At 34.6% G+C, this 19115-nt stretch overlaps 1 protein-coding gene across 7 annotated transcripts in view; it reads left to right on the top strand.

Moving 5' to 3' along the window:
• LOC137251387 (nose resistant to fluoxetine protein 6) overlaps window positions 1-19115 on the top strand; it is a 44230-nt gene extending 25115 nt beyond the window's left edge. For 6 of the 7 annotated variants that reach the window (XM_067785865.1, XM_067785863.1, XM_067785862.1 and 3 more), the window contains 7 exons: window positions 15906-16314; window positions 16415-16488; window positions 16556-16755; window positions 16837-16952; window positions 17024-17237; window positions 17737-18393; window positions 18454-19115. In XM_067785865.1, the coding sequence (XP_067641966.1) occupies window positions 15941-16314; window positions 16415-16488; window positions 16556-16755; window positions 16837-16952; window positions 17024-17237; window positions 17737-18393; window positions 18454-18660 (1842 nt within the window). In that variant the 5' untranslated portion in view covers window positions 15906-15940 and the 3' untranslated portion in view covers window positions 18661-19115. Of the gene's footprint in view, window positions 1-2719; window positions 3062-15905; window positions 16315-16414; window positions 16489-16555; window positions 16756-16836; window positions 16953-17023; window positions 17238-17736; window positions 18394-18453 lie in introns of those variants that run through there. The other variant, XM_067785859.1, reaches the window with a different exon arrangement.

Genomic DNA, 19115 nt, shown 5'->3' with positions numbered 1-19115 from the left:
CCATAACGCTAACGCCATAGCCAATCAATTGGTTTTTGGTTTCTCGCCATATCCATAACCTAAAAATATTTGAGTTGGTGACTTTAATAACTTTTTTTAGATTTTCTTCATTGTTTTGTATACGTTATGTCTAAGATACTTATTTTTTGTGGAATATGTTTGTAATTTTTTGCGTTTTCATCATTTTTATGAACTTTTCACGATTTTTAGGTTAAGGCACAATTAATCGATCACATTGTGATGGTTATGGATATGGGTATGGTTACGACTATGGCGTTAGGGTTAAGGAAGTTTAATTTGGAATGGAAATCAATGTAATCGAGTTAGCGTTATGGTATGGCACCAGTAGTCGATTACATTGATTTCCATAAGCTAGGTGAGATCAGCTGCTTTATCTGGTTATGGCTTATGGTTATAAGTCACCATTAATTCGCCCTTAAAACTAAGGTTTCATGGTGTGAATTGTAATCTTGAATCGTACTATTTTGTGCTTCTGACGGATGTCCGTTATTGAAGCCCTTAAAACTAAGGTTTCATGGTGTGCATCAGGCATGCTTAACCAACGAACCGATATCATTTCGTTACGATAATTAACGTTAATAAACGAAACAAAGTCATTTCGTTTCGTTTATTAACGTTAAAAACGTCAAATTAACGAAATGATTTCGTTTCGTTTTCTGCCATATCAAAACGGAATCAAATCGTTTATGTTCATTATTAATTTCAAACTATGCTGGCAAAGCTGATTGATGGCGGAGTCATTAAAGGTGAAAGCAATAGCCAACCTGATTGCAACTTTTCTCATGAATTTTGACAGTACGAACATTTCTCAGAGTGTTTTTGACATTACCACCAACGAATTACACAAACAAATTATATGGAGTTTGTGTGTGTATGTGCGCTCGTTGTTACCACCTTACGGCTTCACCATGGCTATAGCATTGCCAGCACAATTCAAACATAAAGTATCACGTTTTTGTTAACGTTTTTAACGTTAACGAAAGCTTTTCGTTTCGGATAAAAACGAGATACAATTTATCTTGATAATTTCTTTATCGATAATATTTCGAAGTGTTTCAACGGAAACGGTGAAAATTTTTTGATAAACGATTAGCTTAACGTTAAGGTGCATCCCTGGTGTGCATTGTAATCTTGAATCGTACTATTTTGGGCTCCTGACGGATGTCCGTAATTGAAGCAAGTGGCTCTGTGGGAAAAGAAAAAAATTTATGATTTCATTAAACAAAAGTATAGTCCTTTAATTGAATTTGTACACAAATTATCAGTAAGATATCTATTGAATAAGATGTCTAAATAAAATCAATCTCAGGCGGATTTTACAAATGGGTCATCGCCATTTGACTTGGCAAAGAAATATTTGCTCAAGACCGTGACAGATCATGAAAGAAATACTTTCAGAGGGTAGGCCTACCTCTGCGTCTTAGGTGTCTTTCGAAAGTTTGCTGAAAATTGACATCCGATATAAGGTGATCTTCCACTCGTACCCTTAATTATTTATTCCTGCCTCTCTGCACGGTTACAAGCTTGAGCTTTAATCTGAAACTTGTTTGTACAACATATATGACCAAACCAAATTTGGTTAAAATTGATATTATACCGGTATTCGTGAAAATGTGTGCGCAGAACTGTGCTGCAGTTTTAAACCAAAGAAGTCTACACTTGAAGTTAAGACCTAGTTTACATATACTTAGCTCCTAATCGTTTATTATATAACTAGATTTCCCATGTACATTTTTTCTTTCAATAATTGGTAATTATAATCAAATTTTAGAGATGCGGATTTTTTTTCATAGAGTAAGTTCCACCCCTAAAGCGCAATCTGTTATTGCAGGCACAAAATAAAAGAGAAACATGAAAGTTTGACAGAAAATAATCTAGTTCCTAGGGATGGAACATATGTTAACGCGTTGATTATATATTGAAGGTTTATTGCGTAAATGTGGTCTAAAACAAAAAAAATATATATATAGATATAATTTGGAACCGACGCTCCAAACTACATCTGTGTAACGAAGCATATCTTTGAATTTCATACGTACAACAAAATGTTGTGAAAAAGAATCTATGACTTGCAGATCTTTTTAAAAATGAAATTTTTTAGTTTTGAATTTTCGGCACAAGATTTAATATTTTGGAGCTTGTTTTAAAACCAGCAATGTATTCAGGTCCTATTTTCCGATTTTTGAAACTTAAAAAAATAAAACAGAGTAGTAAATTGAGAGTTTTCAAATTAAGTTCTAAAAGGATTGGAAAAAATGCTTAAACCGAATTTAGGCTCAAACTTCTAACCGTGAGTTCAAGAAAATTTTGCATATGAAGGAACATCATATAGAACATAATAGCGCATAGTCATAGTCCAAATAAAATAGGTTTTAAATTTAGTTGCAGCTTTTCTGACAGATAGTTAATAGAAAATTACGTCAAAAACCTGCAACTAAATTTAAAACCTATTTTATTTTGACTATGACTATGGGCCAATGAATTTATAAGTTTTATAAAAACACCTCAAATGGTTAACTGTTATAGTTGTACTCCCTAATCGCTACTTCATTTTTTGCTGGGTATACAATTTTTTAACGATTTACGTATGGAGTTTGTTTTTAGCTACTTTAAAATATATTTTATTAGTAATTAGTAATAAATGTTACTATAAAAGTTATCACCTTATACGGATTACCGGCAGTTTATTTCCATATGTTCGCACGATAAGTGGGTAACGATTGAATCCTAACGTCGCGATCAAAACAGCTAAACTTTTAAGTCGTCAAAAACACAATGACAGCGCGGCATATCCTTGCGGCGTTGTCGCTTGCCTTACTTGTAGCCCATTCATACGCTAATACGTCAATAATAAGAGCTGTGGCAAATTCCGGTTCACCTTTTGCTAATGATCTCGCCTATTTGTTCTATAAAGACGGATCTAACATTGGCGCAAATTTTTTAAGTGACAGAACGAGGACTTATGATAATTCACAGTGCCTAAAGGATATTAATCGTATTTCAGCCGCTCTCGACGAATATTATGAATGGGCTATTGAGTGTAAGTGAATTTGAATAAATTAAAGAATATAGTATTCTAAAAATAGAAACATTCAAGGGAGCGTGGTTAGTCCTTATGGATAATAATGAACTGTCCTTGGAATAAGTAAAGTTAAATGTAACAGCAGCCCACAGTTAAAATAAATTTTATGTTAATTTTATAAGCAACTTTAGCTTATTTGTGATGGCCCAAATCAAAACGAAACATTTGATTTATAATTCGCTATAAGGATTATGCTGAAATCCATAAAAAGTAAAAGAGTGGCATGCGGTACGCTACACGTGTAATAGAGACTCAACTGCCTAAAGTGAGAATAAGTTTAATACAAGTTTGAAGACAATGGGAGAGACTTACAGAGACTAATAAAACGTACAATTCCGTAAAAAATAAATAAAAATATTTATTTAAAATCGTTATTGTGGTTGTTGTTATAGCGATAAGGACACTCCCCGAAGGCCTCTTGAAGTGTTATCGAAGTTGATAGTCCTTTACCGGATGGCGACCCCAAGTTCCTAATGGATGTAGGAGGTGGGAAGGCGGAATAGCGTACAAGGTTTCATGTGGTCATACAAAATCGTGCCCGAGATGGTCGGGCTAGTAGCTTAATGGTGGTTCTTACCGGAACGTACCAGATCTGCATCCGGCAAAGGATCATCAACATCGATAACACTCCACAAGGCCTTCGGGGAGCGTCCCTATCGCTACAGCAACAACAACAACCTTGGAAAGTATTAAATCGTACAAGATTTTATTCAATATTTATATTAAAATAAAACTGATTACTAACTGAAATAAGAATCAAATATAACTGCTATCGCATAAGTAATATGTATGGTTAAAAATTTTTAGGAAAGATCGGAAACATTTTTGTACTACATATATAACTAAACCGAGTTTGGTTTTGAATTTAGATTATATCGGTCTTACTGAAAATTAGTGCACTGATCTGGGTTTCAACTTGATACCAGAGAAGTCTGCACTTGCAGTTATAAAAAAGAATAATCTAGTGAACGGTGCTGGTTTCCAACCGACGTGCCACGGATTTTATGATACAAATAAGTTTTAAATTGAAATCGAATGAAATTAAAAAACATAGTAGTAAATTAAGAGGTTTGTTATTTAGTAGAAACATTTTTCAAAAGGTGCTCAAACCGATGAATGGTTACAAATTTGTGCTCAGATTTCTAGCCGTGTAATGAATTTAATACACAGGAGCATTAGAAAATACGTAATATAATAATAATTCATTTGAAAGCACAGTAATATGAGTCAACATTTAAAATGGAGAGGAACGGTAAAAACCCAGCACCCTTTTTCTTGAATTAATAAAACCAAATTTTAAAATTCAGAGAAAATTAAGCCCTATAATTAACATAGGGAGCTTTAAGAAAAAATAAATTTTAAATTTGGTGTCCAGGGTAAAACTATGAAAAGTATGTTAACTTGAGAAATTTGGAACGCAAACAAATTTTTTTTATGTAAGTTTTCGCTCAAGCATACAACCGAGTATATAATATACTTGCTACTTGCTAATATTATGTTGATGGGATAGTTCTACAAGTATTTTAAAAATCAACTCCTTTAGTTCTAATAAGCGATCATTCATATTCGTAAATCCAATATTTTAAATTTTTACGCAGACATTGATAATCAAAAACTAAAGTACTATGTAATGATTATAAATCAAAATCTGACCATAAAAACATAAAAATAATCGTATCATAAATTAAATACATAAACGTATGTACACATACATGTATTGTACAAACAATGTTAAACTGATGCCGTTAATTCAGGGACAAGCTTTTTTTTGTTTTAAATGGAATTCCCTGCCTCAAATTGAACTTGCGAGTTGTGCTCTTCCGTAATACAGAAATTAGTTCCATGTGCTTGTATAAAATAAAAAAAATTATTTTTTAAAATAAAAACTTATGTTTTATTACACGATCTTGCACGATCGAGCTTAAATTTTCAACTTCCAATTCAATTCAAGTCTTTCAAAACATACAATAGAAAAATTCATTGCATACTGATTTACAATTTAATGAGTAAGAACAGTTACAGTAGGTGCCTATTTATTTAATATAGCCAAGAAGCCAACAATGATCATTAACTACTCCCCCTTCAAATCTATAGCGTCCTCGTTTAGATACTATAACTTTCAAGCTTCTTTCAAAATCATTTAAAAATAATAATATGATATCTTGGCTATATCTCTGTTATTTACATCAAGAAAAAATAAGCCTCTTAACCGGTTAAGCCAATTATGGATGAATGAACAGTAATTCAAACATATAATTTCAAACATCATTAACTCAAACAACATTGTTAGCAAATAAAACAATAACCAAAATTGATTATTTAAAAGTTTAATAACATTTTCCAACTAAAATTTACCGAAGATTGCTTTTATGATTTTTTTTCCATCAATTAACACTGTTGTACCAAGATCCCTTTCAACAACCTTCTCAAGAAAAATTTTATCAAACCTATTCCCAAGTCGCTTGTTTCTTTTAACAAAAACAATATCTCCAGGTGCATAGCTTTTCATCTTCCTATTGCAATTGACCCTTCTTAAGTTTATTTCCTGAGCCTTTAACAACCGTTCTCGAACCTTACTCAGTTCTTCATCTAAGCCGTTATGAAGTATTTGAATTGGTTTAGCATTTACTGTAGAATTAATACTATTGTTGTATTTATTAGTCGCAAGCAATATGATATCAATGGTATCAGTAAATGTTTGTTGTTCCTTGACACATCGCGATATTTCCATTAGTGTTGAATGAAATCTCTCAACTTGACCGTTAGATTCACTATGCAAAGTAGGAATAAAAAATTGATCTACTGAAAAATTATCTCTCAATAAATTTTTAATTACATTCGACTGAAATGACTTTTCATTGTCCGAAACAATTGCCTTTGTACCGTCAAATACCAATAACATTTCAAGCAATGCATTTTTTACATCCAATTTAAATCCATACTACAATTTCCAGAATCTATTAAAGGGTCTATCGCAACGGGTAAATAAGATTCAAAATTTGAAAGTTCTAAACGACCTAAAACAGACGTTAAACTATTTACTTGAATTTCTAATTCTCTTCTAGCTTGATCGCTTGCTTCTAATTGTGCAGCGAACTCCTGCCTATTTCTCTCATAACTTGATTGGATAATTTCCAAAACCTGTTCTCTCGAGACACTCATTTTATCAACTTTTAAACAAACCACTTGAGACAAGATTAATAAAATTTGTTATAAACATAATCCGACAAAAGATTATTAAAATGGATCACAAATACTTCCAAAAATTTACGCAACAAATTCACTTTCAATCTTTTGCAGTTTTATATTAAACTTAAAAAAAGTCAATCAATTTTGATTACTTACAGTTTGCTGCTTTTTACTAACTAATAAAATTGGATGTACTTGGAAAGCATGATTCTTAACGATCTTCAAAATATTTTATCAATGAAACATATTTAGGATGTTGAATCCTTTTGACCCTCTATATCAAAATTTTTTGATTACTAAAGCCAAACGTTGATTGATGAATGTCAAGATTTTGACCCTTTTTGTTAGTCATTTAATTGCTGAAGATATGATTCGTCAAATGTTGATCAATGGAAACTTTGAATATTGAAAATTGTTGTCTCCTTTATTAATGTTAATGCTGATTGTTGTAGAAAATTTTTTCTGAATAAATAAAATTGTTTAAACCAGATAATGTAAATTAATGTGAAGTTTCTTTTTGTTAATAAATTTTAATTTTCGAAAGATGAAGACAAATAACGTTTAGATTGATGTTTTTTTTTTTTTTTGATTGTTGAAAAATTTTATATTTTCAATGTAATTATCAAAGTTGAAAATTGTTGGTATGTATGTTAAAAAAATTCCTCCTCCTTATGAGAATCCTTTGTTGAGCTGATTAGCTTTAGTTGATGAGTTAAAAATTCTTTTTCCTTATAGGAAGAATTGAAGAATTAATCTTTAGTTGGTAATTTTAAAATTCCTCTTCCTTACGGGAAGTTCGCCAAGGATCTATGATCCTTTTATATTGGCTTAAATTTATGGCAGCCCCACGTTGGCCGCCAAATAAAAAAAAAATATTTTTTAAAATAAAAACTTATTTTTTATTAAACGATCTTGCACGATCGAGCTTAAATTTTCAACTTCCAATTCAATTCAAGTCTTTCAAAACATACAATATAAAAATTCATTGCATACTGATCTACAATTTAATGAGTAAGAACAGTTACAGTAGGTGCCTATTTCTTTAATATAGCCAAGAAGCCAACAATGATCATTAACTACTCTCATTAACTTATACTTATGTATTTCCTTAATGCCCAGAACTTTTTCTTAGGAATTTAGCAAAGCAGTGTAGAAACAAACTTTATTCTAGAAGAAAAAAGTTGTCCAGAGGGTGTTTTTGGGTGGCAACTTTAGGGGCTCGTGCACGCTTAAAGCTCCGTCACATACGTTTTTCATATAGATGCGTTTGACTCAATGTTATGCATTATGAGTGGATTGCACGTATTTTTATGGGGAACGTTAGATTGAGCGACACTGGCGCCATCTAAAATAAAAAACTAGCCAACTTGCAAACTATTGTTGCAAGCAAAGCATAAGAAGAATAATTTGACATTTGCTTTGGCTAAGGGTGCTGACACACTTTGCAAGTGAAGTTATTTTTCCCACTCGTTGGTAACTTTTCTAACATTTTTCGACATTAAAAACTGGAATATAACAAATGAATACGACATAAAATATGTTAGCAAGTATTTTTGTTGTATAGGAAGAATTTGTAAATTAGTAATTTTGCTTCGCGAAATATTGTATGTGAATGGGCAAGGCGAAATAAACTTCAATTGCCAAGTCTGATGTTCCTTATAAACGCAACATCTTGATTGATAGTGGCGATGTTATGGGAATGCATAAGCTTGTGTTAAACGCATCTATATAAAAAATTTCATTATGCCGCGGCCTTTACGCTTGCAAATAAAATACGAAAAAACTTATTTTTCATATTTCAGGTATATTCTTTTAAAGTAAATTATGCAAATACTTTCACAATTATTCTGAGAAACTATGATAAAACAGTTTACAGGATGAAGTAAAATGTTAAATTTTTTACACAGGAATGCTGTCCGACCCCAACTTTTTTTTTTCTCGGACGTTGTGGCAGCGCACTGCCCTCAAGTGGCCCGATGAAACCAGGCTAATCCTGTTAATTTTTTTTTTTTTTTAATACATATTTTTTTTTCTCCAACTTTTCCTGAAACACGTTTTAAAAATATGCACAAAATTCAATTTCTGTTATCACGCACCGACTTACACAAATAAAATCCAATTTAGTTGAAAATGAAACAGGCATTTTTTTCTGATTTATATTACTCTTTTTGTACTCAAGTTTCACATATAAAACACCTCCGCTGGTGACGTGCAATAGTATCAATGGAACTAGCGTCAATTGACATTGGAATCAACGTCATTGACAGAAGTTCTCCTTGCAAAATCGAATTAATGTCAAAACTTTAACGCCACCACCGATTTTTAGAATAAAAGGCGCACACGTTTTAATCCTAAATATTTATTGTCTATTGCAATAAGATTTAAAATATTTTTTAACATTAATAATTAAAATAAAAAAAAATCGCACGATTTTTAATTCCAAATTTTCATTTCATATTACGATACGATATTAATATATTTTTGGAATGAATTCCAAAAATTAAAAAAGCGCTTTTTAATTCCAAATTTTCTAGGTATTCATATTTAAAATAAAAAAAAATAAAGGCGCGATAACCTCCGAAGGGATTTTAGGCCGAGCTTCTCTATTCTATTCATATTACAATACGAATATTAAGATATTTTTGGAACAAATTTCAAAAATCGCGCGATTTTTTATTACTAATTTTTGCCTGTGACATTTTTTTTCTTAAATTTTTGGAATTTCTTCGAAAAATATCTCAATATCTCGCGTTTTTTTATTCCAAATTTTCGCGTGTGGCTTTTTTTTTAATTTTTGGAATTCATTCGATTATATATACTGTCACGAATATTAGCAAAACTAAGGGGTACTGCTATCTCTAAGCCGATGCTAAACAGTGATATCATGCACATCCATAGATCAATCATTATGTATCTACATAAACGAAACAATAATTGCGTCTACACATATGTACCATGTACGTATATGAGCAGCGGAGAATCAATGCACAAACACATGTATATATATGAGATACTCCTGAAAGTATGCAATGAGAGAAGCTATAAAACCGTGTAATTGTAGTTACAGCTGAGAAATTTGAGAGCTGATGGCAACTAGTAGATTCTGGAAATGGAAGTGCCTAGAAGATGCGAACGTTGAAATCAGAGAGTATAAAATGCAGCAAATGTAGAGGCGCTGGAATTCAGTTTGATTTGAGCTATCAAGAAGTTATTGATTAAGCACGCAATCTGTCGGGCAATAGTAGAGTTTCATTTGAGCTATCAATCAGTTTTTTTAAGCAAGCTAGGTGCAAAGTATAAGGGTTATTGTGAAGTATTTTAATAAAGGCCATTTTCCATTATTCATCATCATCATCATCATCCTCCTCAACTCCTATTGGAGCATAGGGCCTCGACCACCGACTTAAATCTTATTCTGTTAGGTGCAGTTCTTGTAATGTCATTCCACGTATATCCTGCGCCTTCGAGTTGTTGTTGTTGTTGTTGTAGCAATGCTCGCCCCACCTAATAGCCGCGACCGATCACAAATTGTCATCAATATCCTCTAACGGGAGTCCAAGGAAACTTGCCGTTTCAACAGGGGTGGACCATAAGGAAAGGGGTGTTAGAGGCATTGGTTCCACATTACAATTGAAGAGATGGTTGGTGTCATGTGGGGACACATTGCAAGCGGGGCATACATTTTGTATGTCGAGGTTGATTCTGGATAGGTAAGAGTTTAACCTGTTACAGTATCCAGACCGAAGTTGAGCAAGAGCGACACGCGTTTCCCTGGGGAGTATGCGTTCCTCTTCCGCAAGTTTTGGATAATTTTCGTTAAGTACTGGATTCACCGGGCAATTCCCGGCATAAAGGTCCGACGCCTGTTTATGGAGTTCACCAAGGACCTGCTTGTGTTTTTTCACTTCATACGGCTGGGTTCTCAGGTGCCGTGTTTCCCCAAAATGCTTACGGAGATGTCTCCTTAAGCCCCTAGGCGGTGCTGGTTCATCAATCATATGTCTGTTGGGATGCCCAGGTTTCTGGGTATTCAACAGGAACTGTTTGGTCAGCATCTCATTTCTCTCCCTGATGGGGAGTATTCTCGCCTCATTATGCAGATGGTGTTCTGGGGACATAAGAAGACAGCCCGTGGCGATTCTGAGAGCAGTATTTTGGCAGGCCTGTAGTTTCTTCCAGTGGGTGATTTTTAGGCTTGGCGACCATATGGGTGACGCGTAGCACGTAATCGGCTGGCTAATTGCTTTGTATGTAGTCATGAGCGTTTCTTTATCTTTTCCCCAAGTACTGCCAGCGAGGGATTTGAGGATTTTGTTACGGCTCTGAATTCTCGGAACAATTGCGGCTGCGTGCTCACCAAAATGTAGATCCTGATCAAACGTCACACCCAAGATTTTGGGGTATAGGACAGTCGGTAGCGTAGTGCCATCGACGTGGATGTTCAAAAAGGTCGACATTTGGGGCGTCTTCGAGTTCTTTATCCACAGTTCTGCGCCAAGTTTTCGCAGGTGCACCAGGTCGTAGCAGAAGGGCAAATAAGAGAATTTGCAAGTAAATTCGTTATAATACTGTAAAGAATTTAATGCAATTCCGCTTATTTGTAACCTTCTGCTAACGTTCGAATCACTAAACTGTTGAATAAATAACTCCACTATTCAATAATGGAAAATGGCCTTTATTAGACTACTTTCACAATAACACTTCTACTTCTCAACAGATAGCGTGGTTAAATCAAACTGATTCCTGATTCTCAGCTTTACCTCCTTTTATGCTCTGTGATTTCCTCGTTCGCATACTTCTAGGCGTTTCTAGAATTTAACTTAGTTACCAGCTATAAAATTACCAGCCATAACTACAGATGCACGTTATAGCTTCGTATATGCGCGTGGATATGTGAGCGATACTTGCACAAATTATTGCCTACTTTTGTGAGCATCTCAGATAAGATATATGCATGTGTTTGTGCGTTTCTCTCAGCTGCGTGTACGTACATATGTGTAGACATAATGATTGATTCGTTTATGTAGATACAAGTGACTGCTTGCTTTATTGTTAATATATAAATATATAAATAAATATATAAATATGCTTTATTGTTGTTGTGGCTTTATTTACTTAGATAGATTAGTATTATGAGTATCACTTAGTGTCACTAATATTTGTCACACTGCCCTCCACCTAAGTCTGATCGTCCTGATCAGACATATCTCTCGATCTAACCGCTGCTAGCCTCTCCAAATGAACCACCCTTCTATTTCGTGGTTTGCCAATTGTTTGTATGCGGTAGATGACATCACTGATCCTCTTCACAACTCTGCACGGGCCTTCCCAACTGCACCAAAATTCGGATGGAACACCTTTCCGCCGGTGAGGGTTGTATAGCAGTACCAAATCCCCTCCCGGAAACCTTCCGAATTATTGTTCTTGCACCTGATTCGTTCCCTCTCACTCTGTTGTTTGGCCAATGAACTACTTCGTAGAGCTTGCGCTTGACGGATTGGCTTCGCATAATCAGTATCGTTCCCACGTTTCACAACAGTAGTGCGCCCTTGCTTGAAACTACCCTCGCATTCTTTCTGGAAAATTTCTTCTTTCGGGTTTGTGCGTCCATTTGGTTTTGTCAATGCCAGTGTTTCTCTCGCAGGTACTTTTGATTTCGCTTTATTTGACCCGTTCGATCCATTAACCTTTGCCCGATCTACTGCCTTTGACTTTGGTGGCCTTTGTCCAATCGCCTCCACCAGCACTCGCTTACTGCTCAACCCTTTCTCAAAACTGAAGTTAAGTGGTATATCCTGGTTCTTATAGCGTATAATCCTTCTCCTCATATCGATCCTGATGTCATGGTCAATTAAGAAGTCCACTTCCAATATGACTTCATCAACAATCTCCGCCTCAACGAATTTGTGTAGAACCATGACCTTCCCAATTAATACTTCACAGATCACTTCTCCCGGACTTGGCTATACTCGCCAGTGATCGTACGCAACCTTACTCCAGGTAACGAAACGAAAAACCAAATAGAGAGGAGATGTCAGCAGAGAGTCCCATTGCGAAATCATATTGGGCACAGTGGAACAGTTTAGAATTGATATCCAGTTGCTTGCATCGTATATGGGAGAGTGAGGATGGTCAATGCAAGAAGAAACTGATAGTTGTTCCCAGAAAGAGGATTCCTGACGCGCTCAGCGAGCTGCATAATGGTCCAAGCGGAGGTCATCTTGGAATCACGAAGACGCTCGAAAAGATTAAACAGAGATTCTATTGGGTTGGTTGCCGTCAGTCGATCACTGAGTGGATTGCGAACTGCGAGGTTTGCAGCAGAGTGAAAGGGCCCAAAACCCGAAGTCATGGCCAGATGAAGCAATATAACTCAGGTGCGCCATTTAAAAGGATCGCTATGGATGTCGCAGGATCATTTCCTCCTAGCAACTGCGGAAACAAATATGTACTGGTGGTTATGCATTATTTCATCAAATGGCCAGAGGTATACCCAATCCTAAATCAAGAAGCGGAAACAGTAGCAGAAGTGTTTATAAACAATTGGGTTGCAAGTTATGGTATACCAATGGAGTTACATTCTGACCAAGGCGAGAATTTCGAATCAGCTGTGTTCCAGGCAATGTGTAAATCATTGGGCATTCGAAAACACGGACAACTGCATTGCATCCTCAGTCCGATGCTATGGTAGAACGTTTCAATAGAACCTTTGATGAGCATTTAAGGAAAGTAGTAGACAAGTACCATAAGGAGTGGGATACATACATATCATTATTCTACACAACGGGCCAAACTCCCGCAAAGGTAATTTTTGGCAATGACCTTCAACTGCCAGCTGATTTGAAGTTTGGGATAGATGCGGAGAGAAATGTCAAGAAATCCACTGGTGTCTTGGGAGAAGAGCTGTGAGAGATACACGATCTGGTAAGGCAACGAGCAAAGATTATGAGTGACAAGATGAAAGCCAGATACGATAAAGCAATTAATTTGGAAGGTTTTCAGGAAGGAGATTTAGATCTGTTATACAACCCACAACGAAAAAAAGGTTTGTCCCCGAAATTGCAGTGTAATTGGGATGGCCCATACAAAGTTGTAAAACGGATCAAAGATGTAGTGTACCGCATACAAACCATTAGCAAACCACGAACCAAAATGAAAGTGGTTCATTTGGAAAGGCTGGCAGCGTTTAGATCGAAAGATTTGTCTGATCGGGACGATCAGACTTAGGTGGTGGGCAGTGCAACGAATATTAGCAACACTAAGGGATACCAACATCTCTAAGCCAACACTAAGCAGTGACTTGTATGCACATCAATAAATCAATCATTATGTCTATACCTATTTCTATACAAGCAGCGGAGAGAAAACACACAAACACATGCATGGATCTTATCTGAGATGCGCTCAAAAGTAGGCAATCATTTGTGCAAGTATCACTCACATATACACGCGCATATGATAAGCTATAAACGTAGTTATAATTGGTAATTTTATAGCAGGTAACTAACTAGTAAATTCTAGAAATAGAACCGCCTAGAAATATGCCAACGAAACCAGGCAGTATAAAAGCAGCAACAGTTGAGGTACGACAAGTCAGTTTGATTTAAGCAAGCTATCAGTTGCGAAGTATATGTAAGTGTTATTTTCAAGTAGTCTAATAAAGACCATTTTTTGCATTATTCAATATTGGAGTTATTTATTCAACAGTTTAGTGATTTGAACGTTAGCAGAAGATTTGAAATAAGATGAATACCACTAAAATTCGTTACAATATGCATGTATAATTATAAAATTTTTAAAGTTAAATTAATGAAATTTTTATCAATTTTCGAAACTTCTTATTAACAGTTTTTAGAAAATTTCTGAATTGTGCAGTCTTGAAGCTCAAGCAATTTTAGTGTAATAATGTGCAATTTTTTACCATTTTCTTCCACGAGGGTGTTGCCCATATCTTCCATATTAAAACAAATTTTGTTCGTGCAGTGTATGGAAAAAAATGGGAACACCCTCTTGAAACTTGTACATTATTACATTACAGTTAGATGAGCTACAAAACTGCATACATTTTTTTAAAGTTTTTAATAAGTCTGGAAAACTGATGAAAATTTGATTAACTATTGGGAGCTTTTTGCAAGCTTTGAAATGTATATATGGGGTATTCCATCCCATTTCGACCAATTTTTAACCCGACCCCTTTAGAATTGGCTGAAAGTTTTCCTTCTTTTTCTAGCTTACGAAAGACGTTTTTCAGAATTTTTTTAAGATTTTTCATCCAACTCAAAAAAAGTTATGAATTTTTAAGAAACACCGTTTTTGTTTTCAAAATGCTATAACTTTTTCAAAAATTGACCGTTTGGGACCTTTTTTTTTTAAATTTGTTTTTAAATGTACTTTTCGGAAAAAATACAAAAAAATTTTTAAAGTTTTTTTTTTTAATTTTTCAGTTTTTCGAGATTTTTCGAATTTCGCCATTTTTTTTTTTTCTCATAAAAAACTTCAATCAATTCTGCAATCACCCCACTAAACCCGGAGTGGGCCGATTTTTTTTATATTTTTTTATTTAATTGAAAAAAAAATTTTCAAAAATAAAATTTTTTTTATCAATTTTATGTATATAACAAAAAAATGTAAGAAAATGATTTTTAAGTATTCTTTTCTTTATATATTATGATAATCTACGATTAAAATAACCAGGATTAATGACTGGCACAGTATACGAGTCATTTTAATCGTAGATTACCATAATATATTTTAAATTGGAATTATTAAAAACTAATAAATAAATATAATTTGGGAACAGTACCGTTTTAAAGGGAGGCCATATTATTTTTCACATAACCGTATATCAACATTTATAAGCTTAATGCCTAAGAAAAGCAAAGAAGGCATTTACATTTTCATGAATATCTTTTAGTTTGTGTAGTAATATCGCATCCAAAATTTAGTAGGTATGTTTTATATGTATGTATATTGACAGCAGCTAATTGAATAGTTTTTCTTCTCTTAAAATGCGACTATTTTCTTATGTGCAGAATATATGTAAATACTCCCTATAGGTATAGTCACGCATTCTACCATTTTCGTTCCTTACGTTTTGTAATAACCAACAAACCGTTTTGATAAGTTTTATAAATAAAAGCATACATGGATTTGATATCAAGAACTGTATTTTATTTGTATGCTTAGTAGTTACATATCGATGGTTGGTTGCACGCAGATACCAAGTGACGAATTTCAAATCTTTTATACTATCAAAACTTAGTATTAAACGTTTAAACCACTTGAACCGAACCGGTTCGGCGGTTCAGAGGTAGCCGCGAACCGGTTCACGAACCGGTTAAAGTTTTGCCTCAGTGGTTTGAACCACTGAACCGAACCGCTTCGATTTTCGAGGCGGTTTTCAGCCCTGATTCTGACAGAATAAAGTGTACAAGGTAGCATACATATATATAACAAATTAGTGAAAATCTACAGCTGAGTTTTACCAGAATGTTGCCTTTCCTAACCGTTTTTTATTTGATTTCTATTTTGCAAATTTCAGCTCTTATTTGTCTTTGTTTTTACTATACTAATCCCAACCATTAACAAATTTAATTAATTTCTTCATTTTTAGTTCCCGACTCATGGGGACGTCTGCCCTTCGGCCTGATGTGGGGTCATTCCTTGAGTTTTGGCGCTTATGAGGAATGTTTAGCTGCTAGTTGGAAATTTAGTACACATGACGTAATCCGTGGCCAATATTGCTTAGCAAATGTGCCAATTAAAAGATTCATGGAACAAATTAAGCCACGCAAACAAAGCGCTATTCAAGAATCAAGAATCAGCTATAAATATACAACGCCGGAAAAATTCGAATTAGGCATCTGTATGCCAAATTCATGTTCGCCTGATTTGGGTAATAAAATATTAACTGGCATAATGAATAAATATTACAATGAAAATATCACATCACCAATGTTAGCGGAAAAATATTGCAAATATGAACAGCCGGTAAAATTGCGTGCTATCGATATATTTGCTATGTGAGTGAAATATATATATTTCTCCTTAAGAGTATTGTTTAAATTTTTTTTTAATTTAAAACAATAACTAATAAATGTTTATTTATTTTTTTTTTCCTAGTGTTTTCTTCAGTTTGATTATATTTTTTATGTTAGCGAGTAGTGTTTATGATTATATTAAAACAAAAACTAATAGTAAGTTTGAATACGGTTTTAGGTTGTAATTGAGAATAAATGATAAGCTTTTAAACTTTGATTCCAGAACCAAAGAAAACACTTTTCGTTGCGTTTTCTGTACTTACAAATGCGCCAAAGATTTTTACCGTTAAAAAGACAAATAATCCCAATGTTATATCATGTCTTAATGGCTTACGTTGTTTCTCAATGATGTGGGTAGTTTTTGGGCACGGTTACATGACTTACTACGAGTTACCCCATATCAACAGGTATAAAATATATAACGTAAGTTATCATCATGCGTGCTTAAAAACGGAATAACTGAATCAAAAGTCGCTTAAAATTACATTTATTCTCTCGTTTTAGTGGCTCGAGACACCCTATTCCATGTTAGTTCAGAACGCAACACTTTGTGTGGATACCTTCTTTTTCATGTCCGGCCTGTTGATGTTGTGGGGTGCTTTTCGCGAAATGGAGCGCACGTAAGGGAACCCTATAATATATTTATCGCAAGTGGTTCTAACTGAATTTATTTTACTTTCTTTGAAACCAGTAAAGGAAAATTAAATTTAGGTTTGATGTATTTCCATCGTTACATACGTTTGACTCCTGTACTAGCTGTTGTTATACTTTATATTATGTCACTGTATAAATATTCTGGACATGGGCCTATGTGGATGAAAATTGGTACACAGGATGAACGTTGTTCGGACACTTGGTGGGCAACTCTTTTATATGTACAGAACTACGTCTTCCCCAAAAAGATTGTAAGTATACCTGTAACTTTGAGTGTATTCGTATTTGGGTTGGTGAAATCTTTAGCTATCCTAAGTCAGGCTAACTATAGCTGTAATTGGTCGTTTCTCATTGTAATGACGGTTTTAGTATGCATTTCATTCGCGAGACAATCGCATACCGCTAACGCTGAAACTTCTCAAAAATTATATAAAGGCTTGTGTTCAAGTAAACCTACACATCATCATCATCATCATCGTTAATTAGCGCTTAACTGCCTAGTCTATTTTGACCGCATCCCGCATCGTAACAAGTCATATCAGCTCTCCCTGTTTCGCCAATTGGGAGTACTTCGGTACTCCCCTTAGCCAACGCGTAGAGGTCGGTAAATCTTTCAAAGATATTTTCTATCGAACACTCTCAAAAAAAAAAAAAAAAATCGTGATATTCTCAACACTCCTGATATCATATATATATGTACGTACTTATAACACAAAGGAATGTTATTAAAATGTTCTTAATATTTTACAGTGCGTAACACAATCATGGTACTTGGCTGTCGATACACAACTATACGTGCTCTCTCCGCTTATTCTAATTCCCCTATGGAAATGGGGCAAAAAGGCGTTGCCTCCAATTATTATATTGGCATTACTTTGCATGGGTTGCACATTTGCCACTTTTATGGAATGGAAATTTACATTATTCCGTGTCGATGATGACCATGTTGATGATCGCCAACGTTTAACTTACTATCCAACGCATACACGTGTGCCCACTTGGTTGATTGGGGTTATCTTTGGTTACTTCTTATTTACTAAAAATCGTGGTAGACAAATTCCTTTGGCAAGTAAATGGGTAATAACGGGTTGGATATTGGCTTTTGGTACTATGCTGACAGATTTGTTTGGTCCTTATTGGCGTATCCTTCCGCAAAATCCTAGTGCTCCTATTTATGAGGGTGCACTTTATGAACCCTTGAGTCGGGCTTCATGGGCTATGTCTATTGGTTGGATTGTGTGGGCCTGTTATAATGGTCACGGTGGTATTATCAATGATTTCCTTTCCTGGAGTTTCTTCGTAGGCTTCAGTCGGCTCACATACTGTATGTATGTAATCCATAGGATTGTTCAACTGGTAAATGGTGGTCGCATACAGACTGACACTCACTTTGGTGACTACGATATGGTAAGAATTTTATTAGTGTCTTTAATGATTATATAAATAAAAACATTATTTTTGGCGCAGATACTTCGCTGGTGGCATGATTTCGGTATTAGCCTAACACTTTCAATTTTTGCAACATTAGCTTTCGAGGCACCAATTTTGGGTATAGAAAAGGCAATTTTTGGACATGGCAATATCAAGCAGACTCCCAAACAAAAAAACATAGACACTGATCCCATCGAATCGACGACAGTTGCACTTGAAACTTCGAAAGATGAATTAACTTAGGCATAAAGCAAAGTCCAGTTGATTTTTCGCACCAATCGATTTATAAGTTCATTTAGATAATAAGCTAAAATTAATATTAAAATTATTATACGTACATATATAACATAAATATGTATATTAACCTTGGTCGATTTGTATGGACGAAAGTTAGCCGATATCGCGCAATCAATTTTTCAAAAAATATTTTCTGGGTTTTGGGGAGTGTTTTGGTCGAAAAATTTACCCTTTCGCCATTTTTTTCGCACGCTCGAAAATTATTTTTTGGGTATGCGTAATGGAACTTTTTTCCTGAGCCCAAATCCTATCGAAAAATCGATGGCGCGATATCGGTTAATAAATCGACGCAGTCTAATGTATATGCATGTGAATAATAAGTAGATAAGCTCGTTTGGTATGCCATATGGTTAATAATTTTACAAACAAAAAATAATATAAAAACAAAGTATAAGCTCTAA

Source organism: Eurosta solidaginis, chromosome 4 (assembly GCF_040869045.1).
Source record: "Eurosta solidaginis isolate ZX-2024a chromosome 4, ASM4086904v1, whole genome shotgun sequence".
NCBI lineage: Eukaryota > Metazoa > Arthropoda > Insecta > Diptera > Tephritidae > Eurosta > Eurosta solidaginis.
Note: the sequence above shows the minus strand (reverse complement) of the source record. Positions and strands in the feature narration are given on the sequence as shown.